Source organism: Lithobates pipiens, unplaced genomic scaffold, assembly GCF_037356315.1.
Source record: "Lithobates pipiens isolate NorthernLeopardFrog02 unplaced genomic scaffold, aLitPip1_a1.2 Scaffold_16, whole genome shotgun sequence".
NCBI classification, from domain to species: domain Eukaryota; kingdom Metazoa; phylum Chordata; class Amphibia; order Anura; family Ranidae; genus Lithobates; species Lithobates pipiens.
In genome coordinates this window covers 149,671,651-149,699,639 of record NW_027507748.1, presented here as the reverse complement: position 1 = coordinate 149,699,639, position 27,989 = coordinate 149,671,651, and the positions used below count along the sequence as shown (strand labels likewise).

Below are 27,989 nucleotides of genomic sequence, written 5' to 3'. Positions count from 1 at the left end.
GAAAAATGCCCAAAAAAGCTGCTAAACGCTTAGCATTTTTACATTGTAGGGAGTGTTTTTACCGAACAAATGCCAAAAAATGCTAACGCCAAAAAAATGCCCATAAACGTTATTTAAAAACGTGGCCAACAGAGAGTTTTTAACACTGCTTTTTCCTGAGAGCAGTGCTGGTGTTTTTTAAACGTCCCGTGTGCATGAGACCTTAAAGTTCAATTGGGCTTTAAAAATACTTTAAGCCAAGGGTTTTCTGCCACATAAGTTAAAATGTGACCATTGCTAAAATACCTCCATAGAACTGGGGTCTCTCAATAATTGAGATGCAGATGGACAAGAAAGTTGTGTTTGCAGGTGGGGGGTATTTCTAAACACAAAGGGTAGCTATTTAACACTGAAACATTCCAGAGATGAACACAAAAAAATTAATTCACATCATTGCCATTTTTCTTTAATTGCAGCCAGTGAGAAACAAAACTTCACAATATATTTATCCGTAAAAGGCGCTAAATAGCATTTGTTCAATCTCCTTCAAAACTTGCCAAAATAACATGTTTACAACATAAAAAGTTAATACAAATAAAACCAATACAGCACCACCATGTGGCGATATATGCAAATTAATGTTTTTAGTAATGATTTACATGCGATTGTGCCAAGTGGAAAACTAGTAAAATAATAAAAACAAAAAAGGTAAATCATCATAGTAAAAACAGACAAACATATTCAGAAACAGTATTCTAAAATGTGTGCACCTAAAATTTCAGCACAGGTAATGTCCTTTTACCATTCACAAGTAGTGCAGGGAGCAAAGCTAATGTGCAAGTAACCCATAAGAATTGACGCCATTTCTTCCTTTAATTTGTCCAGCAGTAAGTCTAAAATCTGTCTGACATGAATTGCTCTACTTTCCACATTAATGGCTGCTCTCTGCACTGACTTAGAAAACATTTTGCGCTGTCTATTAAAGAAAACTTGCACAGAAGGTATGAATTTTGCTATTCCTGGCTGCTCTCTAAAACACTAGTTACCTGGCTTCTCTCCTGGCCTTCCAAGACACTGACCTGTAACAAGTGACAAAATTTGCTAAATTGTGTACTTGGTTTCAGACAGTGTCTGAATAGATTGAAACCACTAGATTAACATTGAACTATCAATTTCAGGAGCTTGTCTGCAGTCCATATATTTTTCTTAATATGGCTTTCCTTTAGGCCTTTCGCACACGGCTGCAAGATGCTATACAATGCACATTCAGGAGTATTTTACTGCCTGGGAGTGACAGGTGGATCGTACAGTTGGGTATAACCAACCTGTTAAATGTACTACAGGCTGACTGAAACCACAGCCTTATGGGGAAATACGCAAATTCCATTGCTTACATGTGTATCGGGACTTGAGCACTGTCTCGAACACAGGGGCCTGCATCCGGGGCAATGCACAAGTCCTGGTAGTCATAGAAACAATGGGATTTGGGTATATACCCAAGGGTATACATGGGCAGGGAGATACGCTCTAATGTAGGCTTCTTCTAGCTATTTGCAAAAAGGCCTTAACCTGCTATTTGTCCTTTGGTGTGTGACAATTCACCAAACCGCTCCATAAAATGTTGCAGGCTCTAGAAATTTGAATTCACAAAAAATTAATTCGGACAGGATTTCAAGTGTAAAACCCAGAGTGAAGTGATAAAGTAGTAGTGCGAATAATAATGACACACAGCTTGCTCGTGGATAAATAGCATTAGTTCTTTGGTTCACGCTTACTTGAGATCACTTTAGTCCATAGTGTCTCCCTTATTGCACTGCATCAAAGCAAACAGCTAAAATTACACAGGAAGATTAACATCCTATTAAAAATAATAATAAAACAAATGTTCATACTGGATCTAATAATGCGGACTCATCATGGAAGACTGGAGTGCCCTCCACACTTGCACAGGCGCAAATGAGAAAAAAAATAAAAATCAGTGCTAGAAACTATTAAGCTAGGACATCTGTTTGTAAGTAAAAGTTCAGTGCAATAATCTTCACAATTGCAATTTGACTGGGTCTTCTCCAGAATGATGGCGACACCACTCACTGGCTGATAATATACACCTGAGTCTCTGGGTCCATTTCCTTGTCTGCTCCTCTGTGTCTTTCAGCTGGCCAGACAATGAGACACCAGGGTGTCATTCAGGGAGAGGTGCAAATGCTGTCAAAACAGCTTGAGAGGTGACAAAACCAACACGCCCAGTTCCTCTTGTATGAAGCATTAACTGTAAATGGTTTTGTACAAACAGTGTTCCCAGCACCCTGTGGACATTCCTGTGTTATCTGTCTCTCACTTGTCATGCTGCCTGAGGCAGGCCATAGTATTGTCAGTTGAGGAGAGATGGATGGGAACACATGTGCGTCTTCCCTTGTCAGGCTGGTGGCTGCTGTAATCAAGAAAGGGTCAAAGGATCCTGGCAATTGCCAGCACTGCTGGCCTGAAACCTTGACAGGAGCAGGCTCTGCTGGCAGAAGAGTCACTCAAAACGTCGCAAGTGGTTGTAGAGAGACTGGACATAGGTGAACACACACATGGGATCCGGCTTCCTGCCCATCATCAGCATATCTTCAACTTCAATGAGCCGGTCGCAGTGCGCCATTTTCCTGAAATATGGTAAAGAAAGAGCCACAGTTAACTAATGGTATAAAACAACAACACAAGTCTTGTTTAAATGTAAAAAAATAAAAAATAAATCCTAAAAATAAAAAAATAAAAATAAATACGTGAAATTTTTAAATTACTTCTTTCAAATTTGGCCCTGATGTAATTTATAGCTGAAATAACAGGTATGATATTAATTGCATGGGTACATTGGCCCAGCTTGGATTAATGCAAGTATGCATATTTCATACCCGAAGGAGAAGCCGACAGTCACTGGTGCTACTACAGTGATCAGTGCAATCTTCTGGGTCCTGTGCCCTAATTGGACAAGGTGGAGATCATGACATTAAACTCAAACTCATGACATCAAACAGAGATTTACTGGTATTCACTGAAAAAAATAGAAGGCATTCTGTGAATGGCGGTGATGCCAAGTGAGCAATCCCCTGTGATCAGTGTGCAGTGGGGCAGATGATCAGCACAGAACCCAGAAGATCATGCCAACTACTGAAGTGACCAACTACCTCGGCTGGCCATCAGGTAATGAAATATGCACATTTAAATTTTGCAAAGCTGGACCTTTGCAACTATTCAGAATTGAAATGGTTACCGTTCTTGAATATTCCTCCTTACTCCTTCTATTGCTGGTCATGTGACTAAAAGCATTGGCCATTATTTCCCAATCTGTCCTGTCCACCAACAGTGCATGTTTTTCAATTAGATCATGTGGATGGAATAAATAGTATCTCAGCAAAGATCTATTTGGATTTAAATGTGTGGAAATCCTCATTAAAATGCACTGGAAGAAGGAGATCAACTCAAAAGTGGAAGCTCCGCTTGGCAACTTTGGGGGGGGGGGGGGGGGGGGTGGAACAGGTACTTGTTTTTGACAGGTACCCATCCCCACTTCTGGGAGACCTGGCTGTGGTGAGGTCCCCTGGAATGATGGCCCCCCCTCCTCCTTCACCGGGCAGTTAGAAAGAGCAGTGCACTTCCCGCATGCGCATTAGGGAATCGGCTGTGAAGCCAAAAGACTTAACTGCTGGTTTTCCTTACCACAAATAGTGCTGACTTTAAATTTTTTGGTGGTGGGGGCTGGACCTCCTCTTTAAGTGCCATGGGGCAGCAGTCAATAAAGTGGTCGATTTTAGATTTTAAATCATTGACTATTTACAAACAAAAATGGCCAGACCAGTCAACTGTAATCTAATGATGTGGGTGGTTAGACATCAAAGTGTGTGTCTGGAGAATGGAATGGCATGTTCTTCAGGAAAGGTATGCATTTCTGCCCTTATGCGATTTTTTCTTCTCTCCAGAGTGTAAAGAATATTAATAGAGTTTTAAGTTAGCACACCTGACTGATCTAGGGATCTATTTAATAATGTAATAGAAGCTGTTGAATTTTCAAAATTAATGTTCGTAAATCAAATAACTCTGGATATCTAATCATGTGCGCAGGAAACTTTTTAAAAGACAGGATTTATTCCACAAAATTGAATGATTTCTATCATATGTATTAACCTGAATGAACATTCAACAGCCACCATCTCTTTAGCAATTTAACCCCAACAGTTTCTCTGATGTCATCTTGCCACTACATATAAATAGTTAAGAAGACAAAATAACAGTTTTAAATTAAAAATAAATTGCAATAAAGATTTTATTTTTTTAACAGCTTGCTCTGTGTTTATGCATGTTCATTAAAATCTAAGCAAAGATCACATAGCATCTATCAGGAGCATTAGGAGAGTTCAGCATCATTAAAGACTGTTTTCAGTCAGACAAACTTCCCCTGACAGACTTGCAGTAACAAGACAAGGCACAATATTGTGCCATGTTATGAAGTAGGAAGCAGAGCAAAAAATGTTCACCCTGTGTCCATGTAATTACAATCTATGTATTTTAAGGGGAATCCTCATGCCAATATATATATTTTTTAATAATGGCGTGGGGGTCTCCCCAAAATCAATATCCGACCCTTACCCAAGCATGCAGCCTGGAAGGCCAGGAAGGGGGGGGGGGAATTAGCAAGCAGCCCCCCTCCTTAACCATACCAGGCCACATGCCCTCAACATGGGGGGGGGGGGGAGTGGGTGTTCCGGGGCAGGGGGGCTCTACCAACCCGAAAAAAATAAAGTTCTGCAGCCGTCACTGGCTCCAGCCATCTGATAGTTCCTAAATAGCTAAGGGGCGGGGTCAGCCATCAACATCACTGGGTGGCACCGCCCATTGTGACATCACCAAGCCAGCATGCATCAGTTGATGAAGTCACAAGGGAGCGGCGCCACTCGGTGACATGGCTGGGTGGCCCCACCCCTTAGTGATTTAAGAACTGTCAAAGCGGGCAGACTGTGGGAGCCAGTGATGGCTGCAGGAGTATTTTATTTTTAGGATGGCGGAATTTACCATGATTGATGCTGGATTTAAACCAGTGGACATCGTTTTTTTTTTTAAATAAAGGAATTGTCAAAAAATGTCTCTGCGTTTTTTCTTTTTTGACACTTTTTTTTGGCGAGTAGGGGCAGATTCCGATAAGCCCCCTGCCTGCAGACCCCCACAATCACCAGCCAGGGTTGTGGGGAAGAGGCCGTTCTCCCCATCAACATGGCGACAAGGCGCTTTCGCAACGCTTTTTAAAAGCACACTCCCATGTTGAGGGCACGTGGCCAGGTATGGTTCAGGAGGCAGGGGGCGCTGGCTCCCCCCCCGGCCTGCCAGGCTGCATATTGGGAGAAGGGTCTGGTATGGATTTGGGAGGGGGGGCCCCATGCAGTTTTTTTCCCTTATTTTGGCGTGGGCCAGGATTGGTGGGGTGACCTCCACACTGTTTTTTTTTTTCTTATTGAATTAGTGTGCAACACTGATGAAATGTGCGATTCAGATGCATGGAAGGCAATGAGCCTGGAATTCACATCTGAAGCACACTGCAGTGCCCATAAAAAGTGCTCTTTTTCAAATTACACTGCCGCTGGTTTGGTTCACATCAGGCAAAGTTGATTTTGTCCAAAAAGCTTTCAATTAGCATTTATGTGAACGGAGCCTAAAAGGTTGCACTCCTTTAAGTGCGTAACAAAGTCCTAATGTGACACGGCAATGTACTTTAAATTGTATCAGATAAAACATGCTCAGTTGTGAAAGCGCCCACGCTTTCATTATTAATTCCACAATAGCTACTGTGCTGACGATATGCTGAGAATTATCCTGATCTTTATTCTCCGTATGTTACATTTACCATAACTGCCCACACAACATTATCCCATTAAAACAATGGGCAGATTATTATGAAATCTCTGAGCAGAACCATAATAAGATGTTACTATGTAACGGTGCCCACATACAACCTCTATGCATGCTTTCACAAAAGAAGTCTTAGATGAGATCTTAGGTTGCCTATTGCAATGTTTCTCAACACCAGTCCTCAAGTAGCCTGAACAGGTCATGTTTTCAGGATTGCCTTCAGATGAAACGGCTGTGGTAATTACTTGCAGCAAATGTTTGGGAAATGCCCCATTCGCTTCTTTATAAATATGCACCATAGGGGGCGATTTCCTGAAAGTGGAGCACTCAGAATCTGGTGCACCTCTTCATGGTAGCCAATCAGCTTCAAACTTCAGTTTGTTCAATTAAGCACTGACAATAAAACCTGGAAGCCGATTGGATTCTATGCAGAGCTGCATGCTCTAGTTTGAGTAAATCACCTCCACAGTGTCTTTATATTTTTCCTAAACAACCTCTTTGAGCGAGTACAAAAATGATCCAGACATATTAGGCTATGCCCGAGCAAACAAACTTTAAATCAAAGGTTATTCCTGCAATTGGAGCACTAATCTAAATGAGACATGTATTATGTTCTTGCTAAATCTTTATCCCTTAATGCTAACTTTGTGATAACAATCTGGTCCATCAGGCCCTTCATTTAGTTGCAGTTAACCAGATTGCAGGATTTTTCTTTAATTGGTTCAGAAGAAATTATGACGGGGGCTTTGAAACAAGCATGGAAGGGGGCACAGTTCCTAATTAAGCAGATGACCTGCAGTACCAATGCCAGGGCACTTTGTGGTTCGTTTTATCCTGTGCCACATTCTTCATCGTTCATTTAAAGCGCAGTGACACTAGCTCACTCCTGACCTGAGCGGCAGATTAGTATTCGCAGCTACAGGATTTCTGACACTGGCTTTTTCTAAATCTCTGGTTACATGCCGGGGATTAATATAGGGTTTGATGAAGCTGCTAACATTGTTGCTTGCACCCACCTGCTCTTTATGTGCTTAGATGAAATCCACTGCAGTACTATCTAATCTTTTTATGATTAAACGTGTTTGTCATTTCCAATCAAAGTATTTATGAAATTCCATCTCTGTGTACTCAACTAGGGAAAAAATTGTAAATATCGTAAATAGGATACAGCTGCTTTAAAATAAATATGCTTCCTGTTTCCCTATAATTTATTAAAACTTTTAACATAGAATTAAAACTATTATTATTATTGTCAAATGCTTGACAAAGAGTCTAAAGTTGTCCATACAATAATTTTTTTGTTGAACAAAAAAAAAAAATGACTACAATTCTCCATCCACACAGTTTATGTGGATGGGGAATTACTCCCACTGTGCTATTGTATTGTGACAGCCTCCACCGCCCCCCACCCCCCATCAAGATTATTTGGGATTTGGGAAAATCTGATAGGCCGGCAGATCGACCTTTGTACAACCAGCCTGCCCATACATGGATTGAAATAAATTTGGTTCCTGCTGAATTTGATGATTTTCAAATAATTCATGTATGGCCACCGTAAATTTACCAATAAATCAGAGCCAGTTTTTTTAAAAACACTTTGATGCCAAAAAACATGCATGCATGAATCAGCTGAGTGTGTATGTTTATGCTTATGGAAGAAGAAGAAGAAGAAGAAGAAGAAGAAGCAGCGAGGATAGCATAAATATTTCCCTTTTGCTTACTTTTTTTTTTTGAGGGGGTGGATTTATCAAGCCAGCGGGCGGTTTTAAACAAAAAAAAAAGAACAGATGTGGATGGGGGAATACTTCCACCTGCAGCATTTTATTCTGACAGCAGGACGACTCCACCGTTAGAAAACACTAATCAGTGCTGATCGATTACATTTTTGTTAATGATTGTTTGGCCTTTGCACCTCTCTGACCTACTCTAGTTAGTTAAGCCAAAAAACAGTAAACCAGGAACTAGCAGTGGTGTGGGTATCACAAGAATGGCTGGTCAAAATGGCAAACCCTTTGGTAGGGAAAATGGTAAACTATCTGCATTTAGCCATTTGCCTGGATTTTAACAACCTACATGTTTGGACATATGATGGAGGCCTCATCCTATGTCACATTAGTCTGGCTACAGTGATGGCATTACCTGATGACATTGATGCATCTGTCATAGGTCCAGTATCACATCATTTGACTTCAGAAGCCAACAGTTATACAGTGTGTTGAAAAAAGTATTCATACCCCTTGAAATTTTCTAAATTTTGTCATGTTACAACCAAAAATGTAAATGTATTTTATTGGGATTTTATGTGATAGACCAACACAAAGTGGCACATAATTGTGAAGTAGAAGGAAAATTATGAATTGTTTTCAAAATTTTTAACAAATAAATATCTGATAAGTGTGGCATGCATTTGTATTCAGTACCCTTTACGCCGATACCCCTAAAATCTAGTGGCACCAATTGTTTTCAGAAGTCACCTAATTAGTAAATAGTGTCCACCTGTGTGTAATTTAAAATCTCAGTATGAATACAGCTGTTCTGTAAAGCCCCCAGAGGTTTGTTAAAGAATCTTAGTGAACAAACAGCATCAGGAAGGCCAAGGAACACACCAGACAGGTCAGCGACAAAGAAGTTTAAAGCAGGGTTGGTTCTAAAAAAATAAATAATCCAAGCTTTGAACATCTCTCACAGAGCACTGTTCAATCCATCATCCAAAAATGGAAAGAGTATGGTACAACTGCAAACCTACAAAGACATGGCCGTCCACCTAAACTGACAGGCCAGGCAAGGAGAGCATTAATCAGAGAAGCAGCCAAGAGGCCCAGTATAACTCTGGAGAAGCTGCAGAGATCCACAGCTTAGGTGGGAGAATCTGTCCACAGGACAACTATTAGTCGTGCACTCCACAAATCTGCCCTTTATGGAAGAGTGGCAAGAAGAAAGCCATTGTTGAAAGAAAGCCATAAGAAGTCCCGTTTGCAGTTTGCAAGAGGCCATGTGGGGGACCCAGCAAACATGTAGAAGAAGGTGCTCTGGTCAGATGAGACCAAAATTTTACTTTTTGGCCTAAAAGCAAAATGCTGTGTGGCTGTAAACGAACACTACACATCATTCCGAACACACCATCCTCACAGTGAAACATGGTGGTGGCAGCATCATGTTGTGGGGATGCTTTACTTCAGTAGAGACAGGGGGAAGCTGATCAGAGATGATGGGAAAAAGGATGGAGCCAAATACAGGGTAATCTTAGCTGAAAACCTGTTAGGATCTGCAAAAGGCTCGAGACTGGGGCGAAGGTTCACCTTCCATCAGGAAAATGACCCTAAACATACAGCCAGAGCTACAATGGAATGGTTTGGATCAACGCATATTCATGTGTTAGAATGGCCCATTCAAAGTCCATACCTAATTCCAATTTAAATATTTGTAAAAAAAAAAAAAATTTGAAAACCATTTATCATTTCCTTCCACTTCACAATTATCTGCCACTTTGTGCTGGTTTATCACATAAAATCCCAATAAAATACATTTAAATTTTTAGTTGTAACACGAAAAAATGTGGAAAATTTCAAGAGGGTATGAATACTTTTTCAAGGCACTGTAAATGTGCATGCCAAAGAGGGCAGTTCAGCTGCCCTACACATAGAAATAAAAGGTATATATAAAAATAAAATACGCTTCCCGAGCGCTGCACAACGATATACGTTGGCAGAATGGCACGGGTGCGCAAAATGCCTGTGATCTCGTCATGGAGAGGTAGAACGGGGCATTTCTTTGTTCTGCTTTGTGACATGACAGATCACTGTTTTCTGTCATCAAGAGCAGTGGTCCTTGTCATGTGTGTTGAAGCCCATCCCCCTCACAGTTAGAATCAATCCCTAGAACACACTTATCCCCTTCATCGTCCTTAGCGGTTAACCCCTTCACTGCCCATGTAATTTACATAGTAATGAGTGAATTTTTATAGCACTGATCGATGTATAAAATGACAATGGTCCCAAAATAGTGTCAAAAGTGTCCGATGTGTCCACCATAATGTCGCAGTCACGATTACTGCAATCGTGTTTTATCTTGATAAGCGCTCAAACTACTGTAGACATGTGAGTTTTGTACTTTTATTTTTTATTTTTCTATAAAAAACGGAATTACACAATTTTTGGTCCCTGTTTTTTCTTTATATGTATTTAATCATGCCTATGGATATGTCTGGCTGGAGTTAAAATACCTCTCAACATACGAAAGGGATTAGTTATATTCAAGGTCCTCCTGGATAACTGGCTGCTGAAAGAATCTGCATATGTTTGCATAAGTTTGTATGATCCCCCAAATGTAAATTTGTGAGGATCCAATCATTCCGGTAAGCGTTCAATTCGCTTGGTGACGGGAACATCACGTGGTTAATGCACAAGTTTTTTATGAAGGAGGTGTAACATATTTCCTGCACACTTGTGGATCATAGAAGGATATTATACACAAGGGACTCTATACTGCCTTATTGGGACTCTTTTTTCCTCTTTTTTGTCTTTTGGATTTTTTTGAAACTCTTTTTACATGTAATGTGCACTATTTCACAGTGGAATTTTTCACTGAATGTATTGGTATAAGTTTGCACTCATTATGCTTATGTAAGGAAGGCATAATTATGTTTGGTTTTTGAAGTTTTGAGAAGCGCTACACTTTTATATAGCATTGTTTAAAATCGCAGATCACCGCCATTACTAATTAAAAAAAATAAAATGCCATAAAACTATCCCCTATTTTGTAGACGCTATAAATTTTGCGCAAACTAATCAATATACGCCTATTGCATTTTTTTTTTTTAAGCAAAAATATGTAGAAGAATACATATCTGCCTAAACCGAGGAAAACATTTTTTAAATATATTTTTGGGGGATATTTATTATAGCAAAAAGTTAAATATATTGCGTTTTTTTTTTAAATTGATGCTCTTTTATTGTATATAGCGCAAAAAAATAAAAGTCGCAGAGGTGATCAAATACCAACAAAAGAAAGCTCTATTTGTGGGGAAAAAAGGATGCCAAATAGCCTGAAAGCATTCCATCCTACACTAACGAGCCATCATATAAAAGAATGTCATGTCATTTTTTACAGAACAGCCTTTCTCAACCCCTTCAACATGGAGGAATCCTTGAAATAATTTTCTCGTCTCAGGGAACCCCCGCTGATATGGATATGTATAGCTCTCAGTTCATTAGTGCGATGGTCAATGGTTAGAATCCCCTGTAAGGCTGCATTCTTTGGTCGTTTGGCAGGCTTTTTTTTAAGCATTTGTTCAGGTGTTTTTGTGTATTTTTTGCAGGTATCTGATGCTTGAGCCTTTTTAAAATCCATTTTTGCCAATGGAATAGTTACTAGGGAAAAGAAATGTGTGGTATGTTTGTTTTTGAGCGTTTTTTTCATGCATGTTTTTCAGGCGCCAAATCTATTGGGGCCAAAAATGCTTGAAGCCTTTAGTTCCAAAAAAAATAAATAAAAAAAGCCGATGTACTTTTTCAAGCTACAAGCTTTAAGCTACACTACACTCAGGTGTAAAAAGGTACAACTGAAAACCAGGGGATGTTGATCTACTAAACACTCAGGCGTGAATGGGGTCTCACAGATAACTAAACAGATAACTGGTGTCAGTGGCTACTTATCAAAAAGGCAGAAATTACTCATCTCTCAAGGGACCCCTAGCAACCCCTGGAGGAACCCTACGAGAAAGACTGGTTTAAAAAAGTAATGGTTTTCAATCTGGAAAGAAAATTACATAAATTATCATTAATACTGATCCCATGAAAACTGGCATTATAGGGATGGTGACAGTAACTCACCAGCAAAGAAAGAGTCAAGTTTGGCTACAGGCTGAGGCACACATAGCACTCTCATGATCTGCATCTCCTAGGTAGAGGAAGGGGGGCTGAGATAGGATGAAGTCATTATGAAAACATTCCTGAAACACAAACATAATAACTGTGCCTGGGGGCGTGTGTACAAAGAGCAAGAGTGATTGCATGTGCCAACCAGCCAAGGTTCACACCGAAACAGTGCTGACTGTAGTCCCCTGGTGTGGAACCAGAAGAGTAAATGGTTTACAAGAATCATGGCACTTGAGAGTAAGATACCTAGGCTCATTTGACCCTAGGGCACAAATATTTACTAGTTTAATTAGCTGTTTTTAAACAAGGTTAGGCTGGTGACAAAAGGTGATTTTTTTTTCTTCAACAATTCTTAATTGCTGCTACAAATTAATAATGCCAGTGGTTAACAGTGATTTAATCTCTAGAGTTGCTGGCAGTTTGTCACAGCATTGGGTTGTGCTCTGCTTCAATTTGCTGTCCTTTAGCGATTTGTAGTTAAGCATAGGCAATTGCTACAATATTTCATAAAATTCATATTGGACAAAGGTTGCTAGGGATTTTGCTGCCAAGCCAAAATGCTGATGAAAATAGAAAGGAAGAGAAAAAGAGAAAGAGCAACAGAAAAAAATAAAATAGAAAAGAAAAAAAGAGAAAAGAAAGGAAAGAAAAGGAAAGAAAAGGAAAGAAAAGGAGAAAAAGAAAGGAGGAAAGGAATTGGATTATATTAAGTGTGAAATGTAGAAAGAAACTGAAAGAGGGAGACAGGTAGAAATAAAATAAGAAAGTGAAATACAGTGAGAGAGAAATAGAGAGAGGGTGGTAAAATAAGAAAGAAATGGGCCTTTCAAGGTCACAGTTTTGTGCCATGTGGGACTGGGTGACAGGATGGTCGGATGGATTTGGAGCGTATATTCGAACCCAACAGCACAAATTAGGGCTAATGGTCTTTTGTCAAAGCCCCTTCCTATCTCTAATGGCACCAGGACAAGGGTGTCCTCTTTCATCCCTTCTCTTCGCCATTTCACTATAGCCATTTCACAAAACCTAGACATCTCCTGCATATGAGTTGGAGATTCTTCTCAAAGTATCTGTATACGCAGATAACTTGCCTTTTTCACTTACCAATCCGGTAATATCACTGCCGAACATTCTAAATGAATTAGAACAGCACGATTCCTTCTCCATTTTAAAAATTAACCGGTCTAAAGCGGAGGCGATGGGCGTATCTATGTCCACATCCCAAATCAAAGCCTTAAAAATTAAATTTCAACTTTAGGTGGACCACTTCGGCCCTTAAATATCTGGGCATGTATATACCACCTAGACTGAACCAAACCTATGCACTTAACTTTCCACCTTTGCTTAGTAATGTACGGACCTTGCTGGCAAAATGACATCAAGGCCTCTTCTCCTGGTTCGGTAGATGCAACATCACAAAAACGTCAATCTTGCACAAATTTGCTTATCTTTTTTAAGCATTGCCAATTAGTTTACCCTTGGAATTTTTCACGCAAACTAACGCCCTGCTAGTTAATTTTATTTAGGTCCACAAAAGACCTAGACTGATGCCGTGTACACACGAGCGGACTTTGACAGACTAGGTCCGGTGGTCTTCCCGGCGGAGTTCCGACGGACTTGGCCACACACAAGCACACCAAAGTCCGATGGATTCGAACGTTATGACGCAAGACTGGACTAGAATAAGGAAGTTCATAGCCAGTAGCCAATAGCTGCCCTAGCGTCGGTTTTCATCCGTCGGACTAGCATACAGATGAATTGATTTTTTGACCGGACTCGAGTCCATCAGAAAAATTTGAAACATGTTCTAAATCTAAAGTCCATCTGATTTTTCTACAGCAAAGGTCCGATGAAGTCCACACATGACCGAATTGTCCGCCTGATTCTTTCCATTGGACCTTTGCCATCGAAAAGTCCTGCCGTGTGTACACAGCATTAGACTCCTCCTGACTCTACCTAAACACCACGATGGCATCGCGGTACCCAATATACAGAAATGTTACCAGGCAGCCCATGTGGGGAGACTTATTGACTGGTGTAGACATGCTGAACTTAAAACTATGGCCACAGATCAAGCAATCCCAAAGCGCAGTCCCTTTGCGCCACGCGGCAAGGTACTTTGAAGAAGTTTCCGCTTCTCTCCTACATGTAAAAATACATTTTTTGCTAGAAAATTACACAGAACCCCCAAACGTATTTTTTTAGCAGAAACCCTATAGAATAAAATGGAAGCCGTTGCAACTTATCTCGCATGGTATTTGCGTGCCAATATTTTTTTCCCCCCAAAAAATAAAAAGTTTTATGCATTAAAAAAAAAAAAAAAAACACAGAAAAGTTAGCCAAATTTTTTTGTATGATGTGAAAGATGATATTGCACTGAGTAAATTGATACCCAACATGTCACACTTAAAAAATTGCACACGCTCACGGAATGGCACCAAACCTAGGTACTTTAAAATCCCCATAGGCGACATTTTAAACTCTTTTACAGGTTACATGTTTTGAGTTACAGAGGAGGTCTAGTGCTAGAATTATTGCTCTCGCTCGAACGTTCTCAGCGATACCTCACGTGTGGTTTGAATACCATTTTCATACGCGGGTGCGACTTGTGCATGCGTTCGCTTCTGCGAGCGACCACGTGGGGACAGGGGCGCTTTAAATAAAAAAAAAAATGTTATTTTTTCTAGTTTGAGGCTCTTTTTTTTACATTTTTTTTTTTAATCACTCTTATTCCTATTGCAAGGAATGTAAACATCCCTTGTAATAGTTAAATGGCATGACAAGTCCTCTTTACAGTGAGAACTGGTATCAATAAATCCCCAGGATCTCACCTCTAGGGCTTGGAAGATGGGAAAAAAAAGAAAAAAAAAAAGGAAGATCTCAACTTCCCAGCTGAGTCGGCGGCATTTTTTCAAATGCAGAGGCCAGGCGTGCTGTCATAACACCACCCCCGGCCTCCACCATAGTGACTCCGGGGCCCATCTGACCCCCCGGAAATCTCTATCTTCAGCATGCCAGCGGATTCCTTCACTGACTCACCGATCGCACAGGCCTGCTATGATCATTCTTATGGTGCAGGGAATCGCTGGCCCTATCTACAGGCATCATTCAGATATCACCGCTCAAACCCGACAGCGTCCTATGACCTTGGGCAGGCAGCAAGTGGTTAAACTCGTTACGGGATGGTACCGTACACCCTTAATACTTCATAAATACTCTCCTACAACCCCCGACAGATATCAGGAAGAAAAGGGGACTATACATATTTTTTGGTCCTATGCAAAATTGTTAAACTTTTGGAAAGAGGTATATTGCATTTCTCAAAAATTCACAGACTGCATCCTTCCAGAAGGCCCTGCTCTTTTTCTCCTCCATGTCTCAAATATTCCTGATAAAATGTACAACAAATCAGTTCTATGCCACCTCTTTTGCTGCCAAATTGTGCATTGCACTGCATTAGAGAGACTCATGACCTCCCTCGGTCTTGCTCTCTTGAAAATTGAGGAGGTGAACAACATGGAAAACCTGTTACTTTCAGCCCAAAACAGGCATGAGGATTATTCCAAAACCTGGGTCCATTAGAACATATTCACATTCTCGGAAGAAGGGAAGGCCAGCTTTGCATCATGAGTGTACTAAGAGACTGTATACCAATGTCCCTCTTTGAGGGTCCTTCATCCCTCTGCCAGCAACTCCACCATTCTTCCCCCCCCCCCTCCTTTTCCCCCAACCCCACTGTTTCTCCCTTTCCCAACCTCCCTCCCCTTTTTTTCTCTAACCCCACTGTTTCCCTCTTTCCAAACTGTTTCTCTATCACACCTTCTTCTCGCTAGTTCTTACTTTATCATTTCACTTGATTTAAAGTGAAAAATGCTTTATCCTGTGCATTCATGGTGGCAGCAACAACTTGACCCAAGAGAGGTGACCCCCCCCCTACTCCACTTTAAGCCCCGTTGATTTTGTTATTGCTGGGTGTTCCAGAAAGGTCACCCCTGCACTTCATGTTATCTATAACTGACTTATCAATAACTGTCATATTTTCTGTTAGTTCAGAGCCTCTTTGGTGTCACTTCATGCATGTATCCTTCTAATGTGATCTACTTCTCGGTGTATGCTGCATACTTTAATTAAAAAATGAGACAGAGAAGAAAAAAAAAAAAAGAGGGAGAAAAGAGAAAGGAGGGTTGGCAGAAGGGAAATAGGGACTAGTCAAAGAAGGTGAGGCGCAGCTACAGGTTAACATTTAAAACATAATTTGTCACTCAGAGTCCAAATTTTTAAAACTTGTAAAATTGCTGTCAATTTCTCATACAACATGCAATGCTTTACTCTGGATCTGGATTTAATCAGGATTTCTATGAATTTCCCCACCTTTACAATTGTTTGCTTGGCTTTATGGGTAGTAGATGAAATTCATTATTTGTGCCATCAGTTTTTTCCCTTATATTAAGCTGGGCCTTAAATAGAAACTTCCTTATAGACCATCATCAGTGTATAAACACTCTCTTATGTATACAACTAAAATTGCTGATTTATGGGCAATCCTACCAGATGGATCTAAGGTTCCTGCAGCTGGACAACCCTCCTAAAGCAAAGGATACTATTCATCACAGTGCTTCAATTTCTCAATCCTAAAATCTTAGTGCCAGTTCTTAATTTCACCTGGACTCAGTGTTCTCTATGTAAACTTACATTGCAGTCTACTATCATTCCAACTTTGGCTCACCTGTCTCCTGGCCAACACACCTCCCCTTTCCATTCCACTGTCTGTTCAGAGTGTCTAATTTCATTAAACTTATTATTCATGCCTCCTATTCAGTACAGCCAGTCATTCAGTGTTCTTTTCTGAGACTATCTAGCCTTGTACTGATTGCCTTTGCACTCACCTTTTTCAGTGAAACCATTTTTAACCCTTGTTTACTCTGTAAGCTGCATTTTATTTTACATTGCATCAACAGACACAGACAAATATGTCATGATCTGGGAAATTATGCAATAATCAGTCTGAATATAAGATGGAACAATGTATCAGTAGACTTATCTAGTGATTTATTGTCTTGGATTTTTTTAATCTGATATCCTATTAACCACTTCAGCCCCGGAAGAATTTACCCCCTTCCTGACCAGAACACTTTTTGCGATTCGGTACTGCGTTTCTTTAACTGACAATTACGCGATCATGCGACGTGGCTCCCAAACTGTCTGGAGGATGGGCTTTGTGTGACGTGGACACCGATCGCTGCTCCCGATGACAGTGTCCTGTCATTAGGCAGAACAGGGAGATGCTGTTCACATCGGCATCTCCCCGTTCTTGAGCTCCATGACACAATCGCGGGTATCCCCGTGGCAATCGAGTCCGCGGGTCCTGCGGGCAAGGTAAAGCCATTCTGCTGACGTATATATGCCGGCAGCGGTCGGCAAGTGGTTAAGTTATAGAAAGTTTAAAAAACAGCAGTGTAAACCTAGAATTTCCTGGTACAACATGGGTAACAGTAAATGGATTATTTGATAAACGCAACATAGTGGACATGCATATTTAGTGAATGGAGGATAATCCAAGGATCAATATTCAGGGTGGAACTCAAATGCACAGTCAGGCTTACACATGTACCTTGTATTATACAGTGCATCCAGAAAGTATTCACATCGCTTCACTTTTTCCACATTTTATGTTACAGCCTTATTCCAAAATGGATTAGATTCCTTATTTTCCTCAAAATTCCACAAAACAATACCCCATAATAAAAACAAAAACAAACAAACACTTGTACATAAGTGCATGTGCATAAGTACAGCCTTTGCCATCACACTCAAAATTTAGCTCTTGCATCCTATTTCCACTGATCATCCTTGAGTTGTAGAAACAACTTGATTGGAGTCCACCTGTGGTAAAATCAATTGATTGGACATGATTTGGAAAGGCACACACCTGTCTACATAAGCTCCCACAGTTAACAGTGTATATCAGAGCGCAAACCAAGCCATTAAGTCTAATCAATTGTCTGCAGACCTCTGAGACAGGATTGTATCAAGGCACAGATCTGGGGAAGAGTACAGAAACATTTCTGCACCAATGAGCAAAGTGGCCTCCATCATACGTAAATGAAAGTAGTTTGGAACCACCAAGACTCTTCCTAGAGCAGGCCACAAAGCCAAACTGAGCGATCGGAGGAGAAGAGCCTATATCAGGGAGGTGACCAAGAACCTGATGGTCACTCTGAAAGAGCTCCAGGGTTTCTCTGTGGAGAGAGGAGAACCTTCCAGAAGCACAACTATCTCTGCAGCACTCCACCAACTTTTGGCCCGTATGGTAGTGTGGCCAGACGAAAGCCACTCTTCAGTAAAAGGCACATGACAGCCCGCTTGGAGTTTGCTAAAAGGCACCTGAAGGACTCTCAGACCATGAGAAACAAAATTCTCTCGTCTGATGAAAGATTAAACTCTTTGGCCTGAATGGCATGTGTCCTATCTGGAGGAAATCAGGCACAGCTCATCACCTGGCCAATACCATATCTACAGTTTAGAATGGTGGTGGCAGCATCATGCTGTGGGGATGTTTTTCAGCGGCAGGAACTGGAAGACTGGTCAGGATCAAGGGAAAGATGAATGCAGTAACGTACAGAGACATCCTTGAAGAAAACCTGCTCCAGAGCGCTTTGGACCTCAGACTGGGGCGAAGGTTTATCTTCCAAATGGACAACGACCCTAAGCACACAGTCAAGATAAAGCCAGAGCCCAGACTTGAACCTGATTGAACATCTCTGGAGAGATCTGAAAATGGTTGTGTACTGACGCGCCCCATCCAACCTGATGGTAGCAAGGAAAAATGAGAGAAACTGCCCTAAAATAGGTGTGCCAAGCTTGTAGCATCATACTCAAAAATACCTGAGGCTGTAATTGGTGGCAAAGGAGCATCAACAAAAGTATTGAGCAAAAATTGTGAATACTTCTGTACATGTGATTTTTTTTTTTTTTTTAATACATTTGCAAAGATTTCAAACAAACTCCTTTCACGTCATTATGGGGCATCTTTTTGCAGAATTTTGATGAAAATAATTTATTCCATTTTGGAATAAGGCTGTAACATAAAATGTGGAAAAACTTAAGGGCTGTGAATACTTTCCGGATGCACTGTAAGTAAAGACTTTTCAAATACTTAAAGCTGAACTCCGGGATAAGCAAAAATTGTCTAAATACAAGAGTCATGTGTATTTGTTGGATTTTGGTGTGCTTTGTATATTTCTTCCAGAGCTGTGCAGTAGTGCACTGTGAAACTTTGGCTCTGTGCGGAAACTTCCTTTAATAAAGACCAGTCAGTGCTTCACTCTCTGCTTATGGAGGATGACTGGTCTTGTCTCCACACTCCCTCTCAGGTTTTTCTGAGAGGGAAAACCAGCTTGTAGTGGGTGGAGCCTGCTGGGTCCCTCTCAAAGCTCTGCTCTCTACATGTACAGTGATGAGGACCCTTTACTTGGTACTTTGGTGCACACAAAGTAGATTTATATCATTTGTGGCTATTGAGGAATATACTAAATTAAGGTTTTATGCCTGGAGTTCAGCTTTACATTCTCTTTAACACTACAATGATGCTAGGTGTGTTAGAAACATCAATTAAATGCTTTGGGCCTCATTTTAACACTAGTTCAACAAAAAGCAATAGTGTTGTCCATAGTACTGGTCATATTCCAGTTGAAGTAAACTATCCAATTGAAAGAAAGCACCGGAGGTGAGTTAAGAGTTTAATCCATTCCTTGTTTAGGCTTTGTGGAAGCAGTCTGAATAAGTTGGTTCAGACTTACCATTGCCCGGCCAAAGACCGCAACTTTCCTAGGGTAGACCAATGTGCTTCCAGACCAGGTGGGAGATCTATACGTGCTAGTATGTTCTGGATATCCTCCCAGTTTGGCCATTTTATATAGATGGCTGGCATGTCAAAAAAACTTAAATGGCACTTCTCAATTTAAAAGAGCACAGGCTTACTTTTGAGGTGATTCCAGACGATCACCTCTTTATCCTAATTACCTAGCATATGTCCAGCAATCCTATGGCAAAATCAAATATCTGACACTTACAGTCAACACTTTAAACTACAGCTAAATGCTGAACTAGGGCTCTGAGATGTATATTGCCAGCCTATTCAGGAATCACTCTCTGTTCAGCATCTCAATAGCATGTGTTAGACACCAAGGCCATGGCATTTGGCAATATTTAGCACTTTTGCCTTATAACACTGCAGTCCCTGTTTGAATCCCAGTCAGGTCATGGTCTTCATTGAGCTTGTTGGTCTTCTCACACGTAATTGCGTGGGTTTTCTCTGGATACTTCACTTTCCTTTCACACTCCAAAAGACTAATTGGCTCCCGTCTATATTGGCATGGCTCCCGTCTATATTGGCATGTGTATGTAGCATGTGAGATAAGGACTTTATGGTAAGCACCTTAACCATATCAGCCCCGGAAGGATTTACCCCCTTCCTGACCAGAGCACTTTTTGCAATTCGGCACTGTGACGCTTTAACTGACAATTGTGTGGTCATGCGACGTGACTCGCAAAAAAAATTGGCATCCTTTTTTCCCCCACAAATAGAGCGTTCTTTTGGTGGTATTTGATCACCCCTGCGGTTATTTTTTTGCGATATAAACAAAAGAATAGCGTCAATTTTGAAAACAAAAAACACATTTTTTACTATAATAAATATCCCCCAAAAAATATATAAAAAAACATTTTTTTTCTCAGTTTAGGACGATACGTTTTCTTTTACATATTTTTGGTAAAAAAAAAATCGCAATAAGCGTTTCATTGCTTTGCGCAAAAGTTATAACGTCTATAAAATAGGGGATAGTTTTATGGCCTTTTTATTTATATATATATATATATATATATATATATATATATATATATATATATATATATATATATATATATATATATATATATATATATATATATATATATATATATTTTTTTTTTTTTTACTAGTAATGGTGGCGATCAGCGATTTTTATAGTGATTGTGACATTAGGGCAGACACATCGGACATTTTTGACACATTTTTGGGACCATTGGCATTAATATAGCAATCAATGCTATAAAATTGCAGGGTTAACCACTAGGGGGCAGGAAGGGGTTAAGTGTGTCCTAGGGGAGTGTTTCTAACTGTCTGGGGGATGGGCTTGTGCAAGGGGACACTGATCACTGCTCCCGATGACAAAGAGCAGACGATCAGTGTCCTGTCATTAGGCAGAACGGGGAGATGCTGTTTACATCGGCATCTCCCCGTTCTCGAGTTCCGTGACACGATCCCAGTCATCCCCACGACGATCAAGTCCGCGGCTCCCGCGGGCACAGTCACAGAGCTCGCGGCAGGTGTGCCATTCTGCTGACGTATATATGCCGACAGCGGTCGGCAAGTGGTTAAGGGCAGTAACTGATGTGAATGTACAGTGCTGCATACATTATTGATGCTATATACACTCACGTGCCACTTTATTACGTACACCTGTTCAAAAGCTTGGTAACACAAGTTACTAATCAGCCAATCACATGGCAACTCAATGCATTTAGGCATCTAGACGTGGTGAAGATGACTGGCTGAAGTTCAAACGGAGCATCAGAATGGGGATGAAAGGGTATTTAGGTGACTTTGAACATGGCATGGTGCCAGACAGGCTGGTCTGAGTATTTCAAAAACTGCTGATCTACTGGGATTTTCATGCACAACCATCTCTTCAGTTTACAGAGAATGGTCCGAAAAAGAGAAAATATCCAGTGAGCGGCAGTTGTGTGGACAAAAATGCCTTGTTGATGCCAGATGAGAATGGGCAGACTGGTTCAAGGTGCGAGAAAGGCAACAGTAACTCAAATAACCACTTGTTACAACCAAGGTATGCGGAATACCATCTCTGAACGCACAACATATTGAATCTTAAAACAGATGAGCTACAGCTGCAGAAGACCACACCTGTTGCCACTCCTGCCAGCTAAGAACAGGAAACCTTTTGCACAATTTGCACAGGCTCACTAAAATTGGACAATAGAAGATTGGAAAAATGTTGCCTGGTCTGATGAGTCTCGATTTCAGCTGTGACAATCAGATGGTAGAGTCAGAATTTGGTGTAAACAACATGAAAGCATGGATCCATCCTGCCTTGTATCAACGGTTCAGGCTGGTGGTGTAATGAATGAATGAATGAAATACTTATATAGCGCACAATGCGAACTGAATCGCCTCTAGGCGCTGTGGCGAGCTTTGATCATCTGCTAAAAGAGGAAGGTCTTGAGTTTTTTCCTAAAAGCCAGGTGATTTTCTTCCAGGCGGATGTTTATTGGTAGAGCATTCCATAGCCGAGGCCCTTGGACAGCGAATCTCCGATCCCCCTTGGATTTATACCGGGCTTTGGGCACGAGGAGGAGGTTTTTGTTGGCTGATCGAAGACTGCGGTTTGGTGTGTAATGATTTATTTTCTCCATTAGGTATTGCGGAGCTTCTCTATGCACGCATTTGTGGGTGAGGCAAAGGGTCTTGAACGTGATCCGATTTTTTACGGTTAGCCAATGTAAGCTCCTCAGTGAAGGAGAAATGGATTCCCAGGGTTTTTTTCCTGTTATCAGCCTTGCCGCCGTGTTTTGGATCAGTTGTAATCGCGCAAGTTGATATTGTGGTAATCCTATGTAAAGCGAGTTTGCGTAGTCCAGTCGTGAATTAATGATTGTTCCAACTACCACTGCTTTGTCATTCTTTGGGATAAAAGGGATGAGTCTGCGAAGCATGCGCAGCAGATGGTGAGATCGACTGACTACTGCTCCTATTTGCGCATCCATTGACATTTGTGCGTCTAAAATAACCCCGAGACTCTTGGCTTTGGTCTTTGGGGAGATAGTCTGCCCAAAGACGGTTGGTGGAGACCAGGAGGTTTTGGTTGCGGGCTTATGATTTGGGTGTAAGATAAGAAGCTCTGTCTTTGATTGGTTCAGCTGGAGGGAGTTGGTGGTCATCCAGTCCTCTATTGATTTGAGGCAGTTTTCAAGTTGTTGTTGGTGATCTTTTTTTCCATTGATCCGGAAATAAAGTTGCGTGTCGTCAGCGTAAGAGTGGAAGCAGAGATCTGAGCATCTGATGATTTGAAGGAGTGGGCGAATGTAAATGTTGAAGAGAACGGGTGACAACGGAGAGCCTTGAGGGACTCCGCAGGTGACTGCCCGAGTTTCGGAGAGGAATTTTCCTAGTTTCACTGTCTGTGACCGATTTCCTAGGAAGGACGCGAACCAATGGAGATCTATGTCTTGGACTCCGGCTACTTCTGTGAGGCGGACGAGTAGAGTATTGTGATCTACTGTATCAAACGCTGCACTTAGGTCTAGCAGTACGAGGAGACACGGCTCTCCGTCATCTGCCGCTTCGAGGGCGTCATCCCAAATCTTGAGGAGAGCTGTTTCTGTTCCATGACCCGGGCGGAAGCCTGATTGCAGCGGGTCCAGGAGTTTGTGAGTATCCAGGTGAAGTTGTAGCTGATGTACTACAGCTTTCTCCATGATCTTAGAAATGGTGTTGAGGCTTGTAATTGGCCTACGGTTGTTTGGATCCTGAGGGTCCAGGTTTGGTTTCTTGAGTAGAGGTTTGACGATGCCTTGTTTGAGGATGCTGGGAACAATTCCTTCGTGGAATGATCGGTTTATGAGGTGGGTTATGGTTGGAGCCACGATGTCGGAGCATTCTTTCAGTAGTTTTGTGGGGATGATGTCAATAGGTGAGGTACTGTCACGCAGTTTATTAATGATGTTTTTTGCGGTGTCTACGGTAATTGGGGATAGTGAAAATTTTGGCGGTTGCGGTATGTTGGTGCGGACATCCTCTTTATGTATTTGCTGGCTGAGGTCGGATGTTTTCTTCTGACAAATTGTTTCCCTGATGGTTTTGACTTTATCGATGAAAAAATCTGACAGTTTGTCACAGTAATCCTGGGATTCGCTTTCTGGGGGTTCTAGGCACACCGGATTCATTGATTGATTAACCAGTTTAAACAGTTCCCGTGGTTGGTTTGCGGCCGTTGAGATTGTATATGAGAAGTGATCCTTTTTGGCTTTGAAGATTGCTTTCCGATAATTCTCTGTCAGACCTTTGTAGTTAAATAGGTTTTCCTCGGTGGGATTTCTTCTCCATGTTCTTTCCGCTCTTCTGCGTTCTTGCTTTAGTACGGAGAGGGAGCTATTAAACCATCCAGCATTTTTCTTCCTGATGAGAGCCCTGCGTTTTGGTGCTACCGAGTCTGCTGATTGCAGTAATGCCTTGTTCAGGGAGTTGAGTGTTTCCTCCGTAGAGTGGTTTAAGGTTATTGTAGATATTTTTTTGGACAGAGTGGTTTTGAAGGCTTCGGAGTACAGTTTTTTATGCGATCTGGTCCAGTGCGTTGTTACAGGTTTCTGTTTTGCGTTGGTGATGTTGGTAGTGATTTTGAATTTGATGGCGTGGTGATCCGTCCATGGCAGAGTTATGTTGTCGCATATGTTGACGTCGATGTTCTGTTTGAAAATGAGGTCCAGGGTGTGTCCTGACCCATGCGTGGGAGTCTTTATCAGTTGCTGTAGACCCAGTTCTTCTAGTTGATTGATGCAGGCAGTCGCGATGGGGTCTTTAGGCTCATTTGCCCAAAGGTTGAAATCTCCGAGTGCCAGGAAATTTTTGAATTTTAGGGTGTGCATTGCAAAGATTTCCGTGAGGGGTGAAAGAAGATTGGACTTTGGTCCCGGTGGTCTGTAGCACAGTAGAATATGAGTGGTGTCATGGGGTGTTGGTTGAAAATGTAGCGTCAGGGTTTCCATAAAAGACACTGGGTTCTGAGATGATGGTTTAGTGAGATCCAGGTGACCTTTAAAGATCACTGCTAGGCCTCCTCCTTTTTTCCCTATCCGGTGTTCGGTTAGGATCCTGTAGTTTTCCGGCACCAATTCGGTGAGGATGGTGTTGCAGTCAGAGGTTAACCAGCTTTCGGTGATGAAGAGACAATCTACATTGTTCTCGATGATGAAGTCGTGTACTTCCAGTCTATGTTTGACTGCAGACCTGGCGTTAATCAAGGCGCAATCTAATTGTAGTGGTCGAGTAGATGTCTTCCTGTGGTTGGGAGCTGCTTGTCGTCCGGTTTTTAATAGTTGTTCTCTTTGAAGTATTTTTTGTATGGAAGATGGCAATGTGGTGTTGATGTTCCTTAGTCTGTGCAGAACTTCAGCTGAGTATTTGAAGTAGCACATGGTTTGTGGATGCTGTTAATGGTACTATGGGCCTAAGATGATGATCCTGATCAGGGTATTGATCCTGAGGTGGGGCTAGGTATCAGACTTGCCGCCGTGCTTGAGGCTATTAGCGCGCAAGTTGATCAGGGGATGCCTATATGGATGCGGAAGGAGTTGTTGTATTCGGTTGCTGGCTGTTCCAGCTGCCTTTACTTAAGGTGGAGGTCTCCGCTTAGAAAAGAAGTCTGGCTGTGATCTGGAATAGTCGTCCTAGGATAGCGTAAAAAATGGAAAGGAGGCCCGAGGTAGGGGTATGCTAACCTATGGTTGTTCCAGAGGAAGGCAAAAAACCCCCTGACAGTAGCAGCCAAATGCACCAGTGGGGCAAAAATTCCTTCCTGATCCCCGTAGGCGGTCGGACAGAGTCCCTGGAACAATCACTGGGGGGGGGGGGGGGGGGGAGTGGAGGTGCGAGCTTACCTGGCTGCGGTTGTCCCCTTAAAACACTCTGATCCGGTGAATCTGGCTTGCTGTCAGCCTGACATTTCTGGAAAGCTGTCTGGTTGCCCCTGTGTGTGAGGGATATTTTCTTGGTACACTTTGGGCCCCTTAGTACTAACTGATCATTGAGTACCTGAGTATTGCTGCTGACCATGTCCATCCCTTTATGACTAGTGTAGCCACCTTCTGATGGCAGGATAATGCACCATGTCACAAAGCTCAAATCTTCTCACCACTGGTTTTTAGAATATGACAATGAGTTCACTGTACGCCAATGGTCACCAGATCTCAATCCAATAGAGCACCTTTGGAATCTGATGGAACAGAAGATTTGCATCATGGATGTGCAACCAACAGGTCTGCAGCAACTGTGTGATGCTATTGTGTCAATATAGAAAGAAATCTCGAAGGAATTTCTCCAAAACCTTGTTGAATCTACGCTACAAATAATTAAAGCGGAGGTCCACCCTAAAATGGACCTCCGCTCATCGGAATCCCTCCCCCCTCCGGCGCCACAATCGGCACCTTTCAGGGGGGAGGGGGGTGCAGTTACCTGGATAATCCAGGTAACTGCACCCACTTCCGGGCTAGCTCTCTGCGGAAAGGGGCGTACGTTACGCCCCTTTCCGCAAGCGCCCGCCCCCTTCAGCAAGTGCCCCGCTGCCTGCTGGGAAACACACAGCTCCCAGAGGCAGCGGGGACCGTCCGGATTGCGCCGCGCGGCTCGCGCATGCGCAGTAGGGAACCGGGAAATGAAGCCGAAAGGCTCCATTTCCTGATTCCCATACCCAAGATGGCGGCGGCACGAGCGAGCGATCGGCTTCGGGTGCCGACATCGCGGGCGCGCTGGACAGGTAAGTGTCACTATTTAAAAGTCAGCAGCTGCAGTATTTGTAGCTGCTGGCTTTTAAAAAAAAAAAAAAAAAACGCGGAGTCCCGGTGGACTCCCGCTTTAAGGCAGTTTTGAAGGCAAAAAAGGGGTCCAACCCAGTACTAGCAAGGTGTACCTAATAAAGTGGCTAGTGAGTGTAAATACCTGTAATAAATAAATACAGTATGTCCACACGACCAAAAACGGCATAGTTGAATGGAAAACAACGTATTGGCACCTGTAATTCTATTTTTGGAATGGCAACCAGCTGTAGTGTCTGTCAAGGTCTGTGCAGTTATAGTGATACAGGACCAACTGAAGCCGATAACCCCACAATTACGTTAAAATATTAGCCTTTCTGACAAAGGGTAGAGTTGCCAGCTAAGCTATAGAGCTGTTAAAAGAAAACCATCAAACCATGACTGCTTGGGGCATTTTTCCCAAGAAAGATTCTCTACTAGATGACAATGTCTAAGGATGAAGTTGGCTGCAGTCAATGGTTACATTGGGAGTTCTAAGAGGTGACAGAATGATATGCAGGGAGGTCAACTAGGTTATGTTAGCAGAAATTACATGAAGTGTACATTTACAGGAATTTCTATACATAAAAAGACCGCATATGTTTTCTATTGCATCCTCTGCTATGACAACTACACACATATTACTTGAAGATTTGTTTAACCCGACCTTTTCAGAAAAAAAAAAGTGATGACATGACAGTTTCAGAGACCCTGTGCAGAATCAGAACATTCTCTGTATTTTGCTAATAACAGTTTTGAAGTATACCATCTTTTAGATCACTTTGTTCTTTTTGCTGAGCTGCAGGAAAATAAACCTATTGTTTAGAGAGCATCTGTGAAACAACAGATCCATACCCTCATCCCCAGAATTTAGAAGGGATACAGCAAGCATTTAGAGCTCGGTTATTATAAGCATTTGCAGATGTAGAAAACTCAACTAACATTTGTGAAATTTTATTTTATGACACCGTGGACGACCTGTTTTAAATGTGCATGATTTTTACATTTTCAGACAGCTGGGCAGTGTATTGAGCAAAAACAATCACTACAGATAACGTCAGACCACAAGCACTGCATAACATGCTGTAGGCTCTGTTTGGGAATTGTTAGCTGTTCCCTTATTAGTGCAAAAATAAATTTAATGTCAAGCTGGTTACAGACATTAACCGTTAACATGCTCCTTTTACACAATGTTCTCTTGCTTCCTTTCGTCCCCTATCCTGTATTTGTGTTCTGCTTCTGCTATATGTTCTTCTTCTCTTCTATCCGTGATCAGGTCTGGAACATTTTACTCTTGTCCCCGCTCTCCTCACTGCTCATCCATGGTTTGTCAAGTGCTCTCCATCACAAAGGCCTTTTATCTTCATACCCATGTTCTGCACATCTCCAAAACTCTGCCCCCCTGCCAAGCACCCATTAAAATCCTTGCTGTGTTCATGTTTCACCAAACCTTTACAGAGTGCGTGATCCAACTATATATCCTAATGGGGTTACTGCCCTTTTGTTCCACTATTATCTATACTGGTGATGGCAAAGTTTGACACCACAGATGTTTTGGAACTACATTTCTCATGATGCTCATGCATTCTGCAGTGTAGTTGAGCATCATGGGAAATGTAGTTCAGAAAC

The 27,989-nt window shown here is 41.8% G+C and overlaps 1 protein-coding gene across 2 annotated transcripts in view; it reads right to left on the bottom strand.

Moving 5' to 3' along the window:
- Window positions 1-429: 429 nt before the first annotated feature.
- Window positions 430-27,989, bottom strand: part of LOC143982142 (smoothelin-like protein 2) — a 157,919-nt gene continuing 130,359 nt past the window's right edge. For both annotated transcript variants that reach the window (XM_077480601.1, XM_077480600.1), the window contains one exon: window positions 430-2,627. In XM_077480601.1, the coding sequence (XP_077336727.1) occupies window positions 2,501-2,627 (127 nt within the window). In that variant the 3' untranslated portion in view covers window positions 430-2,500. The remainder of the gene's footprint in view (window positions 2,628-27,989) is intronic.